Source organism: Haemorhous mexicanus, chromosome 13 (assembly GCF_027477595.1).
Source record: "Haemorhous mexicanus isolate bHaeMex1 chromosome 13, bHaeMex1.pri, whole genome shotgun sequence".
NCBI classification, from domain to species: Eukaryota; Metazoa; Chordata; class Aves; order Passeriformes; family Fringillidae; genus Haemorhous; species Haemorhous mexicanus.
Window position 1 is genome coordinate 6,742,117 of NC_082353.1, and position 23,046 is coordinate 6,765,162.

The window sequence follows — 23,046 nt, forward strand, 5'->3', positions numbered from 1 at the left end:
TTTCCTGATGTTCATGTTTGTGTCATGGAAGTACAAAGATCACCAGTACGAAGTAGCGCTATTTGATTAAAAAAAATAACCAAACAATCACATACCTGCAGGTTTTTGAGAGATGCAGCCTGAAGTGGGATTTAAGCTGCCACATTCACCAAGATAAGCAGTTCTCATAATTTAGCTACAGAACTGTTGCCGTACCTGGGTTGGGAACCAGGATCACTCCTTACAAGGGGGTAATTCCACGGCTGCACTCTGGGTGGGTCTATCCAGTGGGACAGAAAACCTTTCTGCTCTTCGAAGATCAACAAATCGAGGGTAGAATTAAAATCACTGTCCTTAAAACTGATCTGCAAGCAAGCTGAAGTCTCCTTTGTTTGGTGGGTTTGGGAATAATTCTTAATCATCTCTGAGTTTTCCTGTGTTTGTGTAATAGTGCCCCATTTTAATCATGGGACACCAGGCATACACTCTGCCTTCATCATTTCCCCATCTTTAGAGCAGTGACCGGCATCACCTTTTCTTGTAATACCACAAGCAAATGAGTTTTCATCACCCAGACCTATGGGTTCTAAGAATACACGAATTCCACATTTTATCACAGTGGGAAGCCAGACCATCAATTAAAAAAAGATTTTGCGGCTCTGCTCACGCGAAGTGAGCCTGGGAAACTGAACACCTAAGAGAGGAAGGAAGCTGCTGAACGCAGCCTCCTCCATGGGCACCTCAGCCCTCACGCGCCTCCAACCCCTCAGTGACAGGCTGCCCCCCACCCCTCCACACTCGGAGCGGGAGGAGCTACCCGGGACACCCATCCTCTACCCAGGGCCCCACCTCTGAAACACCCGGGGAGGGGCGGGATGTGCCGCCCGAGGCATCCACCTCCTGCCTAGGCTCCGCCTGCGACCATGGAGCAAATCTCCCAGCACAGTTCGGCTGCGCGCCACCATTCGCCCCGCCCGCCACAAAATGGCGGCCACACTCTGAGGCGCTGCTCGAGCCCGTTTCCCTATTGGCTGGCCCAGAACACCTGACGCATGCGTCGGCCGCTGATTGGCCAGAGTCCTGAGGCGGTGAGAGGAAGAAGCGCGAAGTTGCTGGCCTGAGGGCTTTGCCAAGATGGCGGCTGCGGAGCCGCCGCTGACATGGTGAGCGCGTCTCCCTCTCCTTGAGCGGCCTGGGCGGGCGCGCCTGAGGCGTGGGCGACGGACGCAGCTCCGCGCTGCCCCGCCGGCAGCAGAACGCGCCGTGGGGCGGGCTCGGCTCCCGCCCCGCCGGACGCCGCCCCGAGGGCGCGTGCGCCATTTCCTGTCACTCCCGCGATGGGAGCGGGAAGAGCGCGAAGGTTCCCGGGGGCTGCGCCGGGCTGTGAGTGCGGGCCGGCTCCGCCTCAGGGGCCGTGAGGTCCCGTAAATCCCCGGCGGGGATTCTGGGCAGGGACTTTGTTCGTGTTTCTAATACGAAAAGCTCTGCCAATACGTAATTCGGCTCTTTAACCCTAGAGAGGCGAGGTTTGTTGGAATTTTAGTTTGTGAAGTAAAACCTAAATAAAATCCTTGCTCGTACCTTACACAGTAGTTAGGGAGGTTGGGATTGTATAAGCCCTGTTCACTTAAACGGCTATATTAGAAAAAAAGGCAATGTGAAATATCAGATCAGTGTAGAGGACAAGAACAAATCTTTTCTGAAAACCTAAAACCGATGTATTTTCCTCAAAAGTTCCAGCGATTTCAACCCAGAGTTTGTTTTTGATTCATGAACCTGTGAAAGTCTGAAACTCTCTTCAGAATTTCACCATACTAGAATTGATGTCTTGTATTAATGAAATTCTTTGTACTGTGCAAAATACTTATTTTACTATCAAAACCACACAAGGCATTAGTACAAACATAACTTTCCTAAAAAGGAAATCTGGAACCATTGCGTAGGTGGCCTCTCTTTTTTTCATATAAAATGATTCTTGGTTTTGTTTCTCAGGAGCAGATGTGCCCTTTAATTTTTGATTGTTTTGCTATGTATTTATTTTTAAATTTTGTTTTATTAGGGATATTCCACCAAAAAATGGCCAAGAAGTATTTTTCTCCCATGAACTTTATGAGAAACATTCCTTGTCTCTGAGCCTCTCTGAACTCTGGCATTTATCAAACAGGTATATTATTTTATCACTTTGTGCTCTTTCTTACCATGCTATGGATACATCCCCATACTGCTTTGGGGAAAGCTGCCTGTTGTTTGGCACACAAGGATTTCTTACAGCTGTTGGCCTGTGCTTTCTCTGTGGGGAAACCTCAGAAAGCAGGAGGAGTCCAGGTTGAGTGCTTTGCTCTGGGAAATGAAGCTGTGTGAACACAGGCGGTACAGGTAGAGTTGTTTTTGCACTTTTGGTGTCATTTTCATATTTTCTTAGGCTGAGGAAGTAGAATGACATTGATTTCACATAGTGAGAAATGTGGCTCATGCTGCTGGATCTCAGCATTTGGAGGACTGTATTTAGACTCTTGGTTTCAGAAGTTATTGAGCTGATAAGGGAGGTGAACTTGCTGCCTGGTGCCTGAACCTTCACTCTGGGAGGAACGTGGGTGGGAAACCATGTAAGTGGGGAGTTCAGCAAGTTGGGAAACAGTTTGTTCAAAAGGGGAATTACTGTGTTTTTATGAACTGACAATTTGAGGGGGTTGCCTGTTGCATCCCATGGCTTCATCCCACATCTTTAGCTAGAGAAGATCGTTCTGGTCCATAGCTATTGGAGCAACTTTCCTTGCATTGGCAAGATAGGACCCCAGCCTCACAGCTTGTTGCTGGTACATCTGATACTGCTGGGATTCTTCCTTAGAAGAGTTTCTGGAGTGGACAATCGGGTGGGGATTGTGGCCAGCTGTGTGTGGTTTTGGGTGGGTTTACAGCCAGAAGTAGCCAAAGAGGTTGCACCTGGTAAATATCAGAAATGGATGGAGCTGGGTTGTGTGACCAGAGTCAAGGGGAAGAGAAATTATATCTGTTGAAGCAAGTGTGAAAGTAAAAGCTGGAGGAAATGTGCTAATTTTGGGCAGTTTCTCATAGATATTTACAAAAGTGTGTTTTCTCTTCGTGCAGAAGCAGTGAAAGCAGGTTGCTGATAAAATGCAGGGGAAAAATTTAAGCCGTCAGCTCAAAGAAAATATAATGCTGTAAATATGGCCAGAAAAGCTCTGTCAGATTATTTTGGTTTGCACCCCAATGAAGACTGTGACAGCAGTGCATAGTGAAATGATCTTGATGTGCTGCCATTTCATTCAGTGCTGAATATAGCCAATTTAAGCTGCTAGAATTTCTTGATGTTCTTACACTGGCATATCTGAGTCAGCATCTTGTTGCTGCTACAGCTTAATTAAATTTGCCAGTTTGTGCCACAAGGATGGACACATTCTCATATTTAGAGAGACAGCTGTGAAGTGTTATTAAGAACTGTGGATGTGATACTGCTGGGTTTGAATGACACTTGAGATGTTTTCTACTGCTGAAATAGTATCTTAAAAATATGCTTTTTCCAAGATCAGCAGTTAATGTTAATTTTGTTGGCCTTAAATATTTTCCTTTCTAAAGTACAATTATTTTAAATAGACCAGGGCTAGGCTGGTTGGCCTTTGTTTACTGGATTTGCTTTAAGAACAAGCTTTATGTTACTTCTTCATTGTTGTTAAAACAGCCATGCCCCTTGCCCTACCCTACTATTATTTTTGGTGACTGATTCCAGCATTGTTTAGAATAGAAAATTAAATGCTTGATTTGTGTACTCTGTAAGAATTCCTTCATTGATATCTAGAATTTCTATTGTTACAGTGAAGTAATTTTGATTTCCTTCTTCTGCAATGAAGGAAAGGCTTTTTCTAGTTTAATCTTTCTGCTTTACTATCAGAACTGACTGATAAGTCTGACCTTTCTGAGTGCAGTTTCTGAGCAGTGGCCACCAGTGAGTGGTGAAATGTGGAGATTCTTTATCCTTTCATTAATAATGTGTTTCCAGAACAAAGAATGTGGTTCATATTTAGCTTGCTAACACCATTTGGTTTTTTTTAAAAAGAAAATTACAGGGGGATAGAATGTAAGAAAATAAAGATAGTGCAGAAAGTAACCTCTCCCCTAAGGTGTTGCATCTGGGCCAATTATCACAGATTGGGAACAGGCCTGACTTTAACAGGCCACAGCTGTAACCAGTGAGAAAGAAGAGTGCTACACAGGAGTGGGGTGGCTGGTGGAGAAGGGAACTGGAGTCAGCTGGCTGCTTTGTGAGGAAGAAAGTGTCAGTGCTCAGAGGAGCTGCCCACAAGAAACACCAAGAAGGTTTGAAACTTTTGTGATAAGGAGACAGCAGTGTGGAACCCCTGTGAGAAGATGACAACAGAAAACCCTGCCTTTTTTGTTTGTTTGTTTTTAAAGCAGTTGCAGATCTGCAGCTGGCACTAAGGGTTAGTCTGATTGTACAGGGAAAGTTTTAGAGTAAGAACGGTCCACTGGCACAGATAGGAATTGGAATAGCAGTGTCTCAGAGCAGTTCAGGCTTGCACAGCTGCCTTTGTTGGTTCTGATTAATACTAGTATTTACGTGAAAGCTGCAGATTGGTTCATTTTTTACTTTTCTTTCAGAGAGGCAAAGAAAAATGCAGAGGCATTGGCAAACTCCTCAGAAAACAGACAGGCTTGTGGCATGCAGGCTGCTGAGTCACTTGAGGTGGAGGCTAAAGGCCCAGCTGATGACCATCCTCTCCCAGAACCCAGACTCCCCTATCCATTTACCTCTTGTTTGACTGAGAAGGAGCAGAAGACATACTTGTATCTGATGACTAAGTTCTCAAAAAAAGGAAACCATTTCCAAGTTAATGAAGCAAGTCAAAGGGAGTTTTTCACATATATGGTAAGATATGAACATATGACCATTACAGAGGGAGTCATACAATTTTTTTTTCTTACAAAGAATGAAGGAAAGGGGGAAAACTCGTGTTGAGTTCAATTTGTCATAGAATTCGTGTTATTGTGAAAGGTAATAAAGGTTTGAAGTACTCAGGATAAGCTTTTTAATAGAAATTGAAAATGTATTTGGTAATTTCATTGAAATTGGGGTTTTATGGCTTTTTTGTTTTCTTGGGGTTTTTTAAAGTGATCTGAACAACTGAGGATAAGTGTAGATCTTTGACAACTGACCAAACAGCTCCCTAGTCCCCAAAAAAACCCTTTTTTTTTCTGAGGAAGTTAAGAGTTGTCCTTACTGTGATTTTAGCATTTCATCGTGGCTGTAGCAGTCTTAGGTAGTGTTAGGCTGTGCATACCCCTTGATGTGATCTTTGCCAGCTGTGGGAGCTGTGTCCACTGGCAGGGAGGGCCCTGTGTGCTGCCCTGCTGGGCTCACAGGGGCAAGGCTGAGCTCCCTGTGCTGCTGAGCCTCTGGGAGCTGTGTCCACTGGCAGGGAGGGCCCTGTGTGCTGCCCTGCTGGGCTCACAGGGGCGAGGCTGAGCTCCCTGTGCTGCTGAGCCTCTGGGAGCTGTGTCCACTGGCAGGGAGGGCCCTGTGTGCTGCCCTGCTGGGCTCACAGGGGCAAGGCTGAGCTCCCTGTGCTGCTGAGCCTCGGCCATTGGTGTGAATGGGCACTTTGATGTTGGCTGGGAGCATCGTTTTAGTTGAGTCCTGTAAAATGTCATTAATCAGCAAATTGTTTTGAGCCATTGCATTTGGTTTCCCATGCTTCCTTATTAATGCTCATTTCTTTATTTTATGCTGTACCAATGGAAATGTTGTTTCCAGGCATATCAGTCGCTACTGTGTTGTTGTTACTTAGAATTTCTCATGAAATCAGAATTCTTTATGACTTTGCCATGTAAACTTCAATGACCATATCTTGTAACCTCTCTATTTATAAATCACTGTATCAAACGAAATTTGCTGTTTGTTGGGGATGGTGTGTTGTTGGTTTGGGATTTTTTTAAAGGAAATAGGCCTTGCAAAAACTTTTTTACTTAACTGAAACTGAACACTTGTCAAGTTGAGTAGCAAGTGGAATCTGTTCCTTCCCTCATATCATTACCTGTACTGTCTCTCTGGAAATTTTGTTGGTTATATGTCGAGTGTAGAAGATTCTGTTTTGTCTTAAAATAGATTTTTCCTTCCCCCAGCAAATGAAAGAAGTAGTAAACAATGAAATTGCAGAATTTATGAAATTTGCCCAAAATGCTGCAAAGAGCTGTGCCCAGGATTATGATGCCATCTCTGAAGATGCCCTACGTTATACTGAGGTAATTACCATTGCCATGCTTAAACCCTTAAAAAAATAATCTTGGATCATGATCAGGATAGGCAGAAGTGCTCATGGTTGTGGTGTTCCCTGCCCTGCTGATTTCTGTTGGGGTGAGATGGAGAAGTGGCCATTTCCTCTACTTTTCACTGGAGCCAAAAAGATGTACTAGAAGAAATCACTGCAAAAATATTTGTTCATCAAATAAATAAATTGCTTCTTTATATTCAGGAAAGGAGGAGCTGCATTTGAAGTGTGCATTTCCATTAAGAAGTGGCTCTTAGATATACTGGGCAGAATGTGAAGTTTAGCTCCACAGGAAAGCTTAGTAACATGTCACAGTAGCATGTTATAAAGTGACTTTAATTGGAAGTTGCTGAGGCTTTAATCATAACCCTCTGCAAGTTCATTCTGTGTTAAATATCCACTTTGATGATTCTAAGATCAAACATGATTGCAACTTCATGCATCATTCTTGGGTTTTTAGCACATTTTTGAATAAAAGTTCATTAAATTTTCCCATTAGTGAGTTTGGGCACATGTGAAGACAAACATTCTGCTTTTTTTTTTTTTTTCCCCCTAAATACTGGGATTGGCTTTGCAATTTTGTGTCTTGTCATCTGGTCACAAAATGTGTCTCCAGACTTCAAGTCCTATTTATTGTTAGTACCCTGACTTAAAAACTGATGCCCATATTTTGTTTTAACCAACTTGCAGAAATAACTCTTTCTAGTTACTAAATAAAATCTAAATATCCTAAATACTTCATTCAGGTATTGTAAAAAATTATGTAGACTTGACAGGACGGTGAGTTTCAGCACAAATGGAATCATCCTATGCCTTTCCCTTTGTGATTTTTGCCTAGGCTTAGTGTAAGCTTGGGTGGTAACACAAAATAATATTACTTCCTCTAAAAGCCAAGATAAATAACTAAAAAGAAAATTACCTGTTTAGCACATTGCAGACTGTGCTGAACTGCATGTTTTTAATGATTGGCCTGAGTTGTGTGCATACATTGTCAGCCTTGCTTATGAAGGGCTGAGGAGAATCTGGAATATAGTGCAGTTCTCATAGCAGTGATTGTGAGAGTATTATAGGTACCTCTAAGTTTTTAATGCAACTTGAAATTACAGAAAAAACTTCTCAAAATTAAAAAATCCCCCCAAAATCCCCCATCCTTATGAAAGATAAAAATGAATAAATGATTTTTCTTTTTGTGTTAGGAGTTGCTACGTGCATGTCTTGGACATGTGCGGAAGTATCCAGAGGTTTACACCCTGCAGGAGATCATGAGTATCATGGGAGGAAAGTTTCATACACAGCTGACCTTTAGGCTGGAAAAAAATCTTCTTGCAATGGTAATACCTTATGTACACAGATTGGGTTTGTGGGGGTTTTTAAGTAAGTAGAATTACATCAGAGTTGTGTTAGGCAAGGATTAGGTGTTTTTGCAACTATTATCCAGTTCTTGAGTTAGGGGTTATAATTTATAATTTAAATTATCAATTAAAACTTTAATAAAATTATTTTGGTAGTAAGTCTGTTAACCTTTTACACCAGATGTTTGCCATAAAAAGATGACATTAATAATATGTTCTCTCATATCATGTAACTTGATAGTGGACCCGTGTAAATTTGTTGTATTTTTCTTCTTTAGAAATGCAGTGTTGGGTGAGCATGATTGCTGTGAAAGCTGTTTTTTGATGCTGCCTGATTTCCCCCAGGGTACAGCAAGACGTTATAAAACAGATTTCCCTTCCATGCCTGTTCAGCTGCCCACAGACTATAGCACTGTTACATCTATTATAACCCCAGAAAAAAAGGCTCATGTGATGCATCATGTAAGTAACCCTTTTATTGTTATTTTAGTGCATATTTTTGACAGAAGTGCAATGTGATCTTTTTATGTCTTGAACAGTTTTTAGACTGCATTGGACCATTAAATAGCTTGTATTTCTGTTTGTGTTCTTCTACTGCAAAAATCAGGGAGTTTTCCTTCTGTAGAACTGAGATTTTTGACTGTTTATTCCACATAGCTTTTCCTCAGCTATTTTAAGGAGTGTCTTCACATATCAAAACCCAAGCTTTCAACAGCAGCACTGTAATTTCAGAGACACTTGCTGAAGAAAGGAGCAGAGGTGATGCAGGAGAATGGTATAAGCCTCTAAGATGTTAAACAGAGCCCTTCTGATGATGGCTGAGGGGGCAGCAAAAAGAACAGAGCTGGGTTTTTCTTACTTCTCTCATGGTCCTCAGTGCTCCTGGGCTCCCATTATCTTCATAGTCCTTGATGATGTTCTTCTGCCTCATGAGCATTCCCAGCCTCCTTCCTTCATGGAAATATGTACTTGTAAAATTGAACAATTTTATCATTTCAATTCTCAATTTGTATTCTTGATGGGCTTATATTTGTTTTAAGGCTCTTTATATCTAATCAGTATTGAAATAACTGGGCAGTTTTAACCATACTTCAGTGTTGGATGTCTATTGTGCTGTTGCTTGACTCATAAGATCTGTAGTGTATATTTGTGAGTTCATCTGGTTTGGGGGATTTTTTTTGCTTTGGCACATTCCCATATTTCATTATTATCTAGATTCCTGTTCAACCTGGTAATTCAAATGTATCTAAATACAAGTTTAAAATATGTGTTTTCTTATGCTGCAAAGTGAATGCATAAGATTCAGCTGAAAACCTTCAGGGAAGTTTTTGTTTCTTTAATTTCCTTTTGAAGCCTGGCACTGTGGTAGTCTTTGGACTTTTTTTTGAGGAGTAGGGGTTGTATATATCCACTTTTGGTTGGGTTTGGAGTTTTTCTTGTAAATTTAAATTTATGTGTATTTCTTAAAAAAAAGAACTTTGGAAGAAATAACTTTTTTTTCTCTTTAGGATATTAGTTCAGATTCAAATGCAGAAAAACTTGCTTTGAAATATTGTCCTCAAGTTGTTTTAAGTAATCAGTCATTATTTACTTTACTGAATAATCATGGACTGAACTACAAGGAACAGTGGGAAATTCCAGTTTGTGTTAAAATGGTCACTGTTGCAGGTATGGGATGTTTTTATTATTAAAACTATGGGGGGGGGGTGGTGTTGTCCAGAGAAGCTGGAAAGCTGATTCAGGGTCACTGGATATTGTTTCCTATACCTTTTCTGCCTCGTTACTGAGAATAATAACAGCCTCTACAGTTAGTAAGTGTCGGATTTGGACATTCAGCTGTTTTCCACCTGGGGGAAAAAGCCAAAACAAAAAACTGGTTAAAGCCAGTTTTACTTTTGTTCATAAAACAGGGAGACTGTGGAGACTGTGTTCACCACATGCCTTGGTTTCTCTGCTGGGATGGGCAGGGCATTGCTTTTATTTTTGTGGAATTCAGATGTATAAGTGTGTTTAGGTGCAAATAAAGGAGTGGAGCAGCAGAGCCTGGGCAGAGTTAACTGATTAGAGGAGAAATAAACAGCAGCTATCACTTGGGCACTGAGACTTAAAAAAGAAATTACTTCCAAACAAGGAAGAAAAGATATTTTTGGAAAACAGAATACATTTGATGATATGATGCTGTATAGGAAATGATGAATCCTCTGTTCTTATTTTACAAATTCTCTACTTAGAACTGCATTTGAAATATGTTCAGCTATTAATGTGGTGTGTATTGCTGCTGCAAGATCACAATAATTCACACCATATCTGGACATACTTTTATCTTCTGTTGTTAATGAATGAAAGGATCATTTTTCATTTCTTCTGGTGTGTATGTGCAGTGGATTTGACTGTAATTGGAAGTTGAAAGATTTATTATTTAAATTATGCAACAGTATTTCTTCCTTTCATTTAATACATACTCTTTCATTCTTGGAAAGGTAGAAAACCAGCTAAAGTGGTTTATGTTGATCCACCTCTGCTGAGAAAAGAAATGACAGTCCGAGAGAGGAATCAAATCTTCCATGAAATTCCAGTGGATTTCCTAGCAACTAAAACATCTTATGTTCCAATTTCTGATGTATCAATGGACAAACCAGCTGAGGACAACCTGTTTCAGTGGGATGTATGTAGAGTCACATATTCTTAAAAACAAGCAAAACCAAAACCCTGCGTTAAAATTCCTGAGTTGCTTTTCCTGTGATGAAGGGAAATCAAGGTTTTCTGTGGTGGTATTTCTGAGTTAGAGACCCTGTCTAGTTCCTGTAAGTGCTTCTACATGGGCATCTCAGCCTTAATATTTACTTCATTAAAATGTCTTTTGATCAGTTTGCTTCGGTGGAAGAAGTTTTGTGGACTTTTACTCTTTAGGAAGGCCTTTAAACTTGGGTCCTATTTAAAGGACCCAAGATATTCAGTGGTAAACAAGAGCAATTGTTTTTCAATTGCTGATCCTCTTTCCTAACAGTGAAATATGGATGGTAAAAGATTTTTTTTTGTGTTTTCAGTTCAGCAATGTCTCATTTCTTGGGGTTTTTTTTGTTTTGTTTTGGTTTTTTTTTTTAATTCTATTACTTTCTCATCCCCATGGTTAGGTGTGTCCTGACACCTACCAGTGCAGGACAATTCCTCCTCCAGATGACACAGGGATGGACTTCGATGATGATGTTACAGAGCTTGAAACTTTTGGAACAACAACCAAGCTTTCAAGAGCTTGTAAAATGGAAACTGCATTTCCTCCAGCTACTAATACTGCTAAAATTTTATCTAATGGCCTGAAAACTGGGGGGAAGAATTCATCTGCCATAAACAGAGGAGATGAAGAGGAGAAAAACACTCTTTCTGAGCAAGAAGGTTCAGCATGTGCCAGTGTGCAGCTTCCATCATTAGATGGCATTCCATGCTGCAGCCCTCAAGAACATTCTCCTTGTAGAAGCTTTCAGTCAGTGGAGGTAGGACTGAACAAAGCACAGGATGTCATGACCAAGGAAGTATTGGACAATGAAACAAAATTAAATCCTCTATCTGTTGCAGTGAGTTCTGAGAAAGAGCCTGATGCTGCACAGAAAAAAGAGACTTACACTTCTTTATGCAGCAGTGACACGGATGAAGAGCGTTTGGTGATTGATTCAGAGTGTGAAACCACTGCTTCTTGCAAGCCAGCTGTACCACCAGCTGTGTCCTCTACCTCAGCAGAGACTGTCAGATCTCCTTGCCCTGCCCAGAGTCCTTCAGCAAGTGTCATTGACTGCTCAGATAGCCCAGATCAGGGGAAAAAAGCCTCCAAGAAACCTCCAAGAAAGTTTTCCAAAGAATTGGATCCTGTTGGGCAAATTTTGAAAATGCAAACTGAACTTCTCAAGTCCCCTTCCCCAAAAGCTCACAAGCCAGTGGTGAGCTGTGATAATTCTAATGCTGTGCCAACCCAGCTGCCTCACTCTCCAAAACCACTGGTGACCTCCAGCACAGAAGCTGGGCCAGCCCCAGCCTCCAATCCCAGCAGCTCCACTAGAAATACCTGGATGTGGCTTTTTGAGGGAGTGCCCAAGAGTAAGTGTGGTCATTGTGTGAGGAGGAAAATTGAACCCAATATGTCAATAGTGCATCTGTTACATCTATTTACATCTATTTGTGGCTCAAGTTAACAGTACCTTTTCTGTATGGGAATTACTGTCTTGCACACAGAAGGGAGCACTGGGAGCTGTTTGTCCACAGAGGTGAATGTAAAATAACTGTTTTACTGTAGAGAAATAAGTTGTTATACACCAGGTTTTTAAGAAGAGAAATCATTTGGTAGTGGAATGAGTTCTTTTTGCATAGAAATTCAAATATTTGAGTAGTCTAGTCTGCGAAAGTAGTTTCTTGTCAATCAAAAGTAGAATTATTTTAATTTCTTGTAGAGCAAAAATTATTCAAATTATGCAGTTTTAAATGGGGGGGAAATTAAATTTGTACGTCTTGTTTTGAGCTTCCTCAAAAAGGTTCGGTTGCTGTTGCTTAACTCCCAGCACTCTGTCCCAGAAGGCAAAAGAGGATTCACTACAAGCCACCTCTCCAGGTTTTCAGGCCATTAGCTGAGTATGGAATCTATGCTGCCCCTGGACCTTAGCCCAGAATTACAGTTGTGAATATCCTGGGGACCATGGCCCTGGAGGATTTCCTCACATGCCTGAGTTGCTTCTGAACTCTGTGCAGCTGAAGTTAGAAACTCTTCACTGTGTTGGATAATTATGCAGGAAACCAGATAGGTTGTGCCAGGACAGATCCTCTTCTCGAATATTTAATTCCAACAAATCTGTGCTTTTTGGTGGGAAAACATATTTGGTGTTTTCTGAGGAGGTGTGCATTTGATCATGTAGGAATTAATTACTTAATCTATAGGTTAGCCCAATTAATTCCATTTTAGTTGACACTGTTATCACTTCCTACATTTTCATTGCTTTAACTTAATAATCACTAAGACCATGTCTCCTCCCTCAGTTTGAAAGGCTCAGAGGCATGATGTTTTATTTCTCTCTGTGTTAAAAAGATGGAGTATAGAATTCAGATGTTCTATAATAAATTTTTTTAATAGAGATTGTGAAACCAATATTGCCAACATGCTGAAAAGGGACTGTGTAGGAATAGAAAGCATAATTCTACAATTTGAAAGTTCTGTAGGAAGCTGAGAAACCTCTTTGCATGTCTATTTTGCACAAAGCCAGATCTGAGATATATATTTTACTTACAGAAAGTTACTTCCAGTTCCTTGGATAATATCTCCCACAGTGTGCATGCACATAAACTCTAAATTCAATGTTAAAAATGTATTTGTTCATAGCACTGCAGCAATTCCTATTTGTAGGTATAGTTTGGAGACCTATTTCCACGTATCTGCAGGACAAAAAAAAGAATTGGTACATTTTCAGCAAACTAATTTGGAGTCTCCTGTGTTTATTTGAAACAGTTTGTTAAAATGTTTCTAAGGGTTGAAGGGATGTTTGTTCATGTACTCAAAGCTGCCCTGGGAGATGCAGTAGTGCCTCTTGAATGTGCTGGTGTCCAGATTGATCTCCATGTGGTGCAGAGATTTGTGCTGCCATCCAGACCTGAGACCTGAGTTACTTCAGTGCCTGATGAATGGATGGCAGCTCTCAGGAGCCATTGATTGTAAATAAAATTTTTCTCTCCTTTGTGCTGAGTGACCTTGGCTTAAAAAGAATCTTTTTAACTACATTTGTACAAGAATGGAGTCTCACATTTGGAGTTCTCTTCATGTGTGTAAGAGAAATTGAATTATGTGGGATTATTTAGAAATATATTCTTTAAGAGAAAACATTTCCCAAATGTAATTTTTTTTTAATATGAGTTTTTTGTGCCTAACAAAGTAGTTTTGACCCCTAAATCATAGGAAACAAAACAGATCCTAGAGTTAAAAAAAAAAAAATCCTGAACAAAAAACTGCACTGCAAGAGAACAGAGCTCATCAGCTTCATTGCAAGAAATGTCCAAGCTTGACGTGGTCTGGTTTACTCATTTTGTCTAGCAAGGCTGCCAAGTGACCTTCAGCTGCTTGAAGAAGACCCCTCAGAGTATCAAGCTCCTGAGGAGGGCAATGTTGTGTACAAGCTCTTCAGTTTGAATGATCTGCTCTTACTCGTGCGTTGCAGTGTGCAGAAGGTCAAGTCGCTGACACAATACCAGAAAAAGAGTAAAGCCCAAAAGGTGAGGGGTTTGTTTTCAGCTTTTGTTGGTTTGTTTTTTTTTTAAACATTTGTGCTCAACTCTGAAATGTTGGTATTTGTGGGATTCCCAGTCTTTGATAGCATTTATACTGTCACTGAGACAGCTGGGCCTCTGCAGTGTGTCTTCTATAAGTAAATATTTGTTATAGCAGGACAGGGAAGAATAACTTGGGATTTCTTTAAAAAAGATTTTCTTTAAAAGATTTCTACTTGATTAGAACATAAGGAAATGTGATTCTCCATTTTTTACTACAGTAAAATGCCTGGGTAATGATACTTATGTAAAAAAAAAAAGTAATTTTGAACTATTGTTAAAAGTTAATGGAGTAGTTAGGGTTTGGGCCAAGGCTTTGAGAATGTTTGTGACCATAAATACTTCCAAGCAGGATTCAGCCTTGCTATCATGCCTAGTTAAGCAAGGAAATAGGAGATAAAATGAAGAACAGAGAACACACAAAGAGATTGTTTGTCCTGCTTAAAAATACTGTGACAGTTCTTAGCAAATAGTTTATCTCATGGAATTAAATGGTTTGAATGCAACTGTAATTAAAATACTCCTTGCAGCATGAAGAGAAGGAAACTTTATTCTATAATTTTCAATAATTTGTAATTTTCTTAAGAGTCCTGTGAATCATTTAGCAAATTTGTTGTGCTGTGTCCCTCCTGAGAATCCCAGAATTACAGCAAGCAGGTCTTTTGTGAGGTGTTTGTGCTATGTTGACATGGAAATAGTCATTGTAACACTGATTACTTGCCAAGAGTCTGTGCTTAGAATCTTATTTTGAAGAAATCCAATCTTTTTGCTATTGATCCGCTGCTTATAAAGCCTGGGAATAACTGCTTCATTATTCAGAAACCAATCACTTGTTTATTTTTTTTCAAATTGCTGTTTAAATTTAAACAGTGGGTTGTCAGTGAGAACTGACAGTGCTCATTGGGGTTAACTCACTAGTTAGGGTAGCCTCTGATTTCAAATGAGACTCCAAGCATTAGGTTCTAATTTCAAGTGATGTTCTGACAGGAGTGATAAATGGCAGAATTCTACTAATAATGGGCTAATTTGAAATGTTGTGTGGTTTTTTCTTAAATTGCTGCAGAGGGCAGTAGAGCACAGAAGTGTAAACTTGAAATTAATTTAGTCACATGGAAAAATTACTAAGTGTCAGAATTTTATTTGTAAAAGCTTGCCCCAGCTTTTTTTTTTCGTTTTTTTTTTTCCCTGTTGATTTCACTTTTCTCTGTATAAAGTCTCTGTACTCCAGAGTTTGTAAGGATTTCATAAATTGTGAACCTTCAAACAAAATCTCTGAGATGTCTTTGTCACTTCAGCTATGGTGGAGGACTGTGGTTATTATAAACTACAATATGTGGTTAAATTGTGGATAATTTTGGACAGTGGGTGCTAATTTTTCTCTTATCTACTGTTTTCCAGCCAACTCCCATATTCCTGTTGCCCAAACTGGAGTACCAAGCCTACTATGGTGTCGAAGCTCTTACAGAAAGTGAAGTGTGCCAGCTGTGGACACAGAGTATGCTGCATTCTAAATGCTTATTTTATATTGGTAAGTTCATGTCTGGAGTTTTTGCTCAAGCCACATGTATGGGTGAGTATTTGTAGAATAATATGAGAGATACATATTTATTAAAGGTGTATTCCATATATCCTGTCTTATTTTAACCTCTAGTTTTGCTTTTTCATGTCTATCTTCAGTAAGTTTTTTGTCTAAAATTTCTGTTGGGTGCTGGATGAGGAAATTCCAGCTTTGGTTTTAGATAAATACTATCAATGTCCTCTAGGAAATGCTGTATTCATATTTGTACAATGACATTTTAAAAAGTCAGGGAAGTTTTTATGTCTGTTGAGATATATGTTGTGTAGAGAAATTAAAATTATATATATAAGGAATGTGACCAGATGATTTTAACAACCATTTTAATAAATGGAGAGCTTTCTGATAGCAATTATCTTGTAATTAATAAGATTCTTAAAAGGAAAATTTGCAACAAAGTGGTTGGTTGATACTTAAAATATGCTTGGCACATGCTATTGAGTGAGGGCAACCCTGTTTGTACAGTGAGGAATGTTCTGCAGTGGGGATTGCCTTGCTTTTTTTTGTAGAAACAAATCTGGGTTTTCGGGTTGTTATGGCAGCAGTTGTGGCCTGTGGTTGCCTAACCTTTCCACTTGTGCACTGAATTACACTTTTGCTGTTGTTGGCTCACATCAGAATGCTATTTTAGAAATGCTAACTTCTCTGTTTTCCAGTTTCTACATGCAAGCTAGGCAAGCTACCACAGAATTATTAGGATGATGTGAAATCTAATGCATTTGCCAATTGCATCCTGGTCTGATCTCTTTATTCAATGGAAATTGTATTTCTAATTTTAAACTTTAAAAATAGTATTTTATGTGATTTTTCCATTCCATTAAAAAAGAGATCCTAATGAAGAGCTAATTATGTACAGAGTTCTGTTTGTAACTGTACCTTAATGTACAGTACAGAGGCCTTGCTGCTCTCTAGCAAGCAGAGCACTCTGCTGAGTGCATTCTGAGTATTTACACTGAGGATGTGTCCAGCATACTGAACTGCACTGCAGTTGGGTTTCCTGTAGGAAATGATATCAAAGTTGTTATTAACATTTCTAGAGTGGCAAGCAGTGTGAGGAAACAGTGAACTGTGGAGAGAGGGCTGATGTTTGTGAAGTACACAAGGTAAAGGAGTGAGTGTCTATCTAATCTCCCAGTACAGGAAATTGAAGGTATGGCTTGCACAGGAGTTTGCAGACAGCTCATCCAGCCACCACCTCTTTTTATGGAGGTTCTTGGGAATGTAGGAGACAGCAGGCTGGGTGTGCAGGCATTGTTGCAGATGAAGAGCCACAGAGCCCTCCCCTTCCAGCATAGCTTTCCTCTATCTCCTGTAGGTCTCCTGGCTGAGGAACAGGCAGTGCCCTGGGCTGGCAGGCTGCACTGGCCTGGCCTCCAGCACATCTCTGTTCCCATGCTTGGGATAAACTACCCTTGATGAAGAAGCACTGGTTATTCCAGTCATGTTGGTTTGTCAGCTCCTGGATACTCTTTGCAGAAGCAAGCCCTGGGGCACACAGGAGTTCTCTTTTTGTGGGCTCTGAGGAGGCACAGGATTCTCTGGGTTGTCACTGTACCCATTTACTGTCCTGCACAGTAAATGGGTACTCCAGGCCTGTGGGGCAGATTCTTGGTACTGCCATGTAGTTTCTTACAGAGTAGATAAAAAATATGTGGAAGTAAATATCTATTCTAGAGCATCTACCACAGTTTTTAATAGGCAGCTGTTGTTATATTCTACTTGGGCAGTCATCTTCTGCTCTGGGTATATTGCAAGGCAGCTGTGAAATTCTGCCTTTCAGTTTGTATTCCTAAGGGAGCTGTGAAAAATGCAGTCTTGCACTCAGATTTACTCAGAGGGCTCTTTGCAGCAGAGAGCTTTGTCCTGAAACTCCAGGGACAGTTCTCTGAGGATGATGATATCCTGGTGTTATGGGCAACCTAAAATGGGGTGAATCTCTCATTCTCTGTCACTAATCTGATACCTGACAGTAAGACTGCTGCAGTGATCTGTTCAGTGTAAGGAGAAGGGCAGAGAGCTTCTGAAATCGTGCTGTAATTTGAATTAAGTGAAATGCTGTGTTCTATAATAAAAGAATTTTTACATGAAACATTTTGTAAAGCCATAAAGTTTCTGCTCTTTTTAAATGTACCTCACAGTATGACTGTGGAAGTATGGAACAATATGGTTTGAAAACTATCATCTTACTAACGCAGTACCTACAACTTGCATTCTTGGTCACACAGTTAAGCCTTTAACTTGTAAATTTTAAGCATGTAGCAGACTTCAGTGTTAAACTGCATTGGTGGTTTTGGCTCTTGAAAAAGCTTAATTTGCTGTCTCAACCATCTCAGACTTACCTGTGTTGCCAGGCAAGTATGGATGAAAGGTTCCTTGGACCTTGGTCTGTGCCCCATAATTGTCCAGCACTGTTGTGTGTGACAGAGGGAGGATCTCAGCTCTGCTGTGACTCAAGGATTGAGACAGAAATCAGATCTGTAGCCATGGCCGGGGAGGGGAAATGAAGCTGAGGTGGTTTTTTTCAGGATGTTCTCAAAAAGCAGAGATACTATCATCAAACAAAGAGCTCTGTCTTCCTCTTGCTAGCTAGCACCTGCCTTGGTTAAGTCCCCTTGCTGCTCAGATAGGAAATCCTGTATCTGCAAAGGCAGTAATCTCTGTGACAAGCTTCCCAAATAAGGCACTTGTACTTGTCTAAGCAGTAAATAAACTTGTGATAAGCTTCACTGATTAATAGGAGCATTTTACTCTGACCATTATTCACTTATTTGCATTAAGTGCCTAAGCAAAACTTTCTACAAGAACAGTTTACCTTCAAGTGAATGGAATAATATTGGCGTTCAAATTAACATTATTTGAAAAATGGGTAGGAAAAAATAACTTAGTAACTTACTACATGTCAAGTGTTTTCAATCAGTCACTTCTCAAAGATATAGTTATATAAACTAGGTGGAAGTAGTTCATAGATATTTTGTAATTACTGGGGTTTTCCCAGTTATGTTCTGAGTATGTTTAGAAGTAGAGAAGTCTGATTTGAGGAGAGGCTGGAGAGGAATACCGAACTCAAACAGATTTTTTTTTTAATTATATTTTTTTAAATAATGACTTCAAGCCTCTTTTTGTAGTCAGCAATGTAAAATACAAAATTTTGCTTCTTACTTTTCTTGATATTAGTATTTTGTGCAAGACTAACAAATGTACAATGTTTAAAAGAAATGGATTGTCCTGGTGCATCTTTTTTAATTTGTTGGAGTGTGAGTTATTATTTAGTCTTCTTACACAGCGCATAAACTTAGTGATGGATAGCTTGGAATGTGCAATGCTTTGATTTAGCAGTTTTAACTGTGCAATTGAAGCATTTACACTTCCTAACAGAGCAGATTTGTAGGAAGACAGTAAATTCCAGAGTAGGCTGTATTTTATTATGCTGCCTTTTCCTCATCCTCCTTCTGGGAGCTGAAATAGAATAGATTCCTGGGAAAACCTCAGCATGGAAAGAACCAGAAGGCAAGGTACAGTCAAATCCATGTCCAAGCTATGCTGGTGATCCTTATTGCTCAACTGAAATGTGGGTTAAACTGTCCTTGGCAGCTTTTATTTTAGAAATGTGATGAGGAGAGCTTTGAATTGTTGCTTCTCACAGTGTCAAAGATAAATAGTTTTTAACAACTTGCCATGATCAAGGCCTGAGTTGTAAATTGTAATTCCTCAAGTGAGAAAGGGCAGAAAAATCAAGAGACAAAGGTCAGCATCCCTAGAAAGTCATGCAATAGATCAGAATGGAAAAGCAAGTATATTAAATGCAAAAGTAAATTTGTTGTTAAAGGTTAGCTCTTGGGATCGGTCCAGTGAGGAAGCAAAGTGATAAGGGTCAAATGAACTTGAGACAGTACAACTAACTGATGAGATTAGGGACAAGATAAGGTTGTGTATCCCACACACCACCCAAGATGGAAGGTTTGCTGGAGTCAGGCATCTCTTGGTTTGGAAAGACAGGGTACAGATGCCTGTGCTTAAAGGAGCTGCATGTTTTACTCTCTGTTATGGTGCAACTTTGATACATACTTTTCATTGTTCAATGCCAAAAGAGCAAATTTTTTATCCTTCTTAAAAGGTCTGCAAATTATGCTCTTATATTTGTTTGGTTTTATTTTTAGTGTATTAATTGAATTTCTTTTTTCAGCACATATTGATGCTTTTACATCTAAGCTTATTATGCTAGAAAAGATTTCTTCAGCAACTTTAAGAGAAAAACTTGGATTGATTAAGTGAGTATTTTGAGTAAGTTTTCTAGCAATGAATTTCAAACCCTAACAAGCCTTGCAAGTTACTACTTTTGCTATTTTTTTCTTTCACAGACCTGCAAATTCGTTAAATATACTTCATCATATTTTGAAGAAGGTGTCTGAGTAAGTTCTCAATTTTTATGCATTGTACTTGTTTGCCACATTACTCAGCTCATTCTGTTTCTTCTGTACAATGTTTGTCTACTCTGATTTTTATTTCTTCATATACATGAACAAATTTATGTTTTATGGGTTCTCTATTAGGTCTATCATAGCATAATGCAGTACTGTCTAAAATGTGCTTGGTACTACAAGGTTTGCATAAATTATGCAAAAGAATAAGAACTTGAGGTTTGTGAACCAGTTTTTCAAGAGAGCAAACTGGGCTCTTAGGAGCTGAGTAAACAGTTCACAGGAGTGAGGTGTAATGTTCTGTATATGGGCTGACACATGGAGTTTAGGTTTTGGCAGTCTTTCTGCTTGATTGGTAGAAATAACCCCCTGTTCACTTCTGCTTGCCTTGACTTACAGCAGCCTTTCTCTGTACACCATTGCAGCCTTTCTCCTGCTTCTTTCCATAGCTGCTTCAAGGCTTTCAGCCTGCAAGTGTCTTCATTTTTTTGGTGAAGCTTGTTTCTTGCACTGGGTGTGAAGCCTTTTCATTCAAATTACAGAGGGATTTTCCTGCGCTTTATAATTTCTGAAGGTTCATGATTTTTGACTAAGATTTTTGATACGGACAGTTAGTAGATCTTCATCTTCCTGAAAACCTCTTTAATCCTGTGGGTGTTGAAAGCTCATCTGTTCCTTGTGTTTGTGTCCACATGGGCATTGTTCTTTATAAGATGCTGGTTAAGGAATTAGGGTTTACCCAACATGGATGGTTTTCGTTGTATGCTCACATGTTTGGATGAATATGATGACATATGATGTACAGCCTGTACATTGTTGATAAATTAGTACATCATGAATACATCATAAACACAATAATAGGTATTGATCAATACAGTTTAATGCTTTCTTGTGCACAGTCTTTTTTATAAAACATCTAAAAGGATTAAACATCTCAAGATGTTCTGCTTTTGCATTAAGAACATATTAACTATTTTGATCAAATAAAAAAGCTCCAAAATTTGGTTTAAATAATATTTTTCATTTTGAACTTTTCTCATTTTAGTTTGGAGGAGGGCTCTTATTTATTGACTCACGCTGCAGGAGATTCATCAGTTGCAATTTACAAGAGTTCTATTGACAAGAGCATGAGATCATCCTATAACTTGCACAAAGCTCACAGTGATCTGCCTGCTGTACCTGCCACTCTCTCAGTGCCATGGGTTCCCCTGGATCCCAGCCTCCCTTTACCCTACCACATCACTCATGGAAGAGTTCCATGCACCTTTCCACCTGCTCCCTGGGAAGGGTGGAAACAGAAGGTCAGTATCTCATTTGATGGAAAAGCACGTCAGCAGTTTAGGAATAACTTATTTCAGTCCCCTGGGGTACAGCTGATACAGTTTCTCTGTCATCTTCGGGGGCCAGAAATTTTTTGGGAATCCATCTTGCTTTGTAATTTATGTTGGTGAATAAGTGATTTCTGTCATGCTTTAGAAATTGCCCAAAGACCCTGCTCTCACTTATACTATTTTTGAGATCGTATGGCCCGTTATAAGTGAAAAAATTTTCAAGCGTTATTTTTCTTCAGCAGAGACTCATTTGTGTAGAAGCCATGTGCTAACTGTGCTCAGCTGTGTGCACTGTGAGATGGTTTGTAGGTTGAGTTACGTTTTAGCCACAGCCTGCCTTCATATGAGGATGAAATTGTTGTGCATCCATTCCTAATTACCTTGTGCACTTTGCTTTCTGCCAGAAGGAAATCCAGGCATGTAGGCAGGGAAGAGGCGGGATTGGTCACTTCCCCCTGCTGACTGAAGAGTAGTTGTGCCAGTGCAGATGTGCCCTGTGGATCTGTCTGAAACTACATGGATTAGAAGGCAGTTGTCTGAATGTAGTTGAACATATTTGTGCTCAGTACAGATTGAAGATGAGTAATTCTGGTAATTCCAGTTTGGTTTTCTAAGTTGTTTTTTTTTTTTTCCAATTCTCTCCCCTTGTGTGTGTAGATGGCTGGGGTGAAAGGACAGTTGGACACACCCCATGAGGGAAGGCCAGTAGCTATGGAAACCAAAGGCAAGCCGGCTAAGCCTGCTAGAAATGAAGGTGTGGCTCCAAAGAAGCTGAGGAAGAATTTCTACAAGCAAGGAAAAGTGAAGAAAAAGTGGAAAACTAAATTCAACAAAGTGCAACTGAATTAGGAATAAGCCTGGAGAAGAACAAGAGGACACAAAAAATCTGAGGTTTCTTGGAGCTTCAGAGGAGCCAGAACAAGCTGGCAGGGGAAATGGCTCCAATAGCTGAAGCATTCTCTAAACCTTTAACCCTTTGGTACCTCAGGGGACATGTTTCAAGTGAAAATCTCAAGATCAGTCAGAGGTAAAAAAGAATGTTGCTACAGCCACTTGGCTGGTTATGGAGAACAGAGGTTAGGGTTGTGTCTGGTTATGCTCTTGTGTCTTCTGTTGGTCTGGTGACTTCTATAGCAAAGCTGCATCTTGAGTGAAGCAGTGGCTGACAACAACCTCTGATACCACATAACCAGAAAAATAGCTTTTCAGCTTTCCCAGTTCTTCCAGATTCTCTACAGATTTTTGTTCTCACATATTTTCAAGATATATTTTACTTCATGCATTGTATGTAAGAGGAACAACTTGGATTTAATTATTTAGCTTTTTTGACACATGGTGTCTACTGGCTTTTAAATAACTTAGAAAAATACATTTTTCTCATTAGAAAGGTGTAACAAATGAAGGACAAAAGCTGTGTTTATTTGAATAGTAAGGGCCATAAATCTGCATTGGAAAACTTAAAAGTACAGCTAAACAAGTAAAATAATAACAGGAGAGCTGTATTTTTGCATGTTTAAACTGCTGTCACAAAAAGCAGAGGTCTTAAAGGTGTTCTTCCAAGTCTTTTGTTTGGACTGAGGAAGTTACCAAGTACACTCATCTGATCAACATTCTTCTGCTCACTGGGACTTGATAGAACATGTTTTAATGTCATGAGGGTAAAAATTTAAAAAAAAAAAAAAACAGTTTACTGGGGTATACCTGCTAAAACATCCTGGAGGTAGGGGTTTTCTTGAAATCAGGCTTCAATAATGAATGTATATTAAAAACTTCTTTGTGAAATACAAA

At 39.7% G+C, this 23,046-nt stretch overlaps 1 protein-coding gene across 4 annotated transcripts; it reads left to right on the forward strand.

Annotated features, from left to right (window-relative positions):
* The first annotated feature begins 945 nt into the window (after positions 1 to 945).
* On the forward strand, positions 946 to 23,046 carry ICE2 (interactor of little elongation complex ELL subunit 2). Of its 4 annotated transcripts, none has more exons than XM_059858133.1 (15): positions 953 to 1,142; positions 2,039 to 2,143; positions 4,618 to 4,885; positions 6,139 to 6,258; positions 7,481 to 7,615; positions 7,982 to 8,098; positions 9,145 to 9,304; positions 10,117 to 10,301; positions 10,771 to 11,725; positions 13,701 to 13,879; positions 15,332 to 15,461; positions 19,693 to 19,777; positions 19,868 to 19,918; positions 20,973 to 21,228; positions 21,916 to 23,046. In XM_059858133.1, the coding sequence occupies exons 1-15, from the start codon at positions 1,114 to 1,116 to the stop codon at positions 22,105 to 22,107; spliced, it is 2,967 nt and encodes a 988-aa protein (XP_059714116.1). In that variant the 5' UTR covers positions 953 to 1,113; the 3' UTR covers positions 22,108 to 23,046. The 4 variants fall into 4 exon arrangements, with proteins under 4 accessions (XP_059714119.1, XP_059714116.1, XP_059714118.1 ...); XM_059858134.1 differs by lacking the exon at positions 953 to 1,142 and adding an exon at positions 1,351 to 1,505; XM_059858135.1 differs by lacking the exons at positions 953 to 1,142; positions 4,618 to 4,885 and adding an exon at positions 1,348 to 1,505.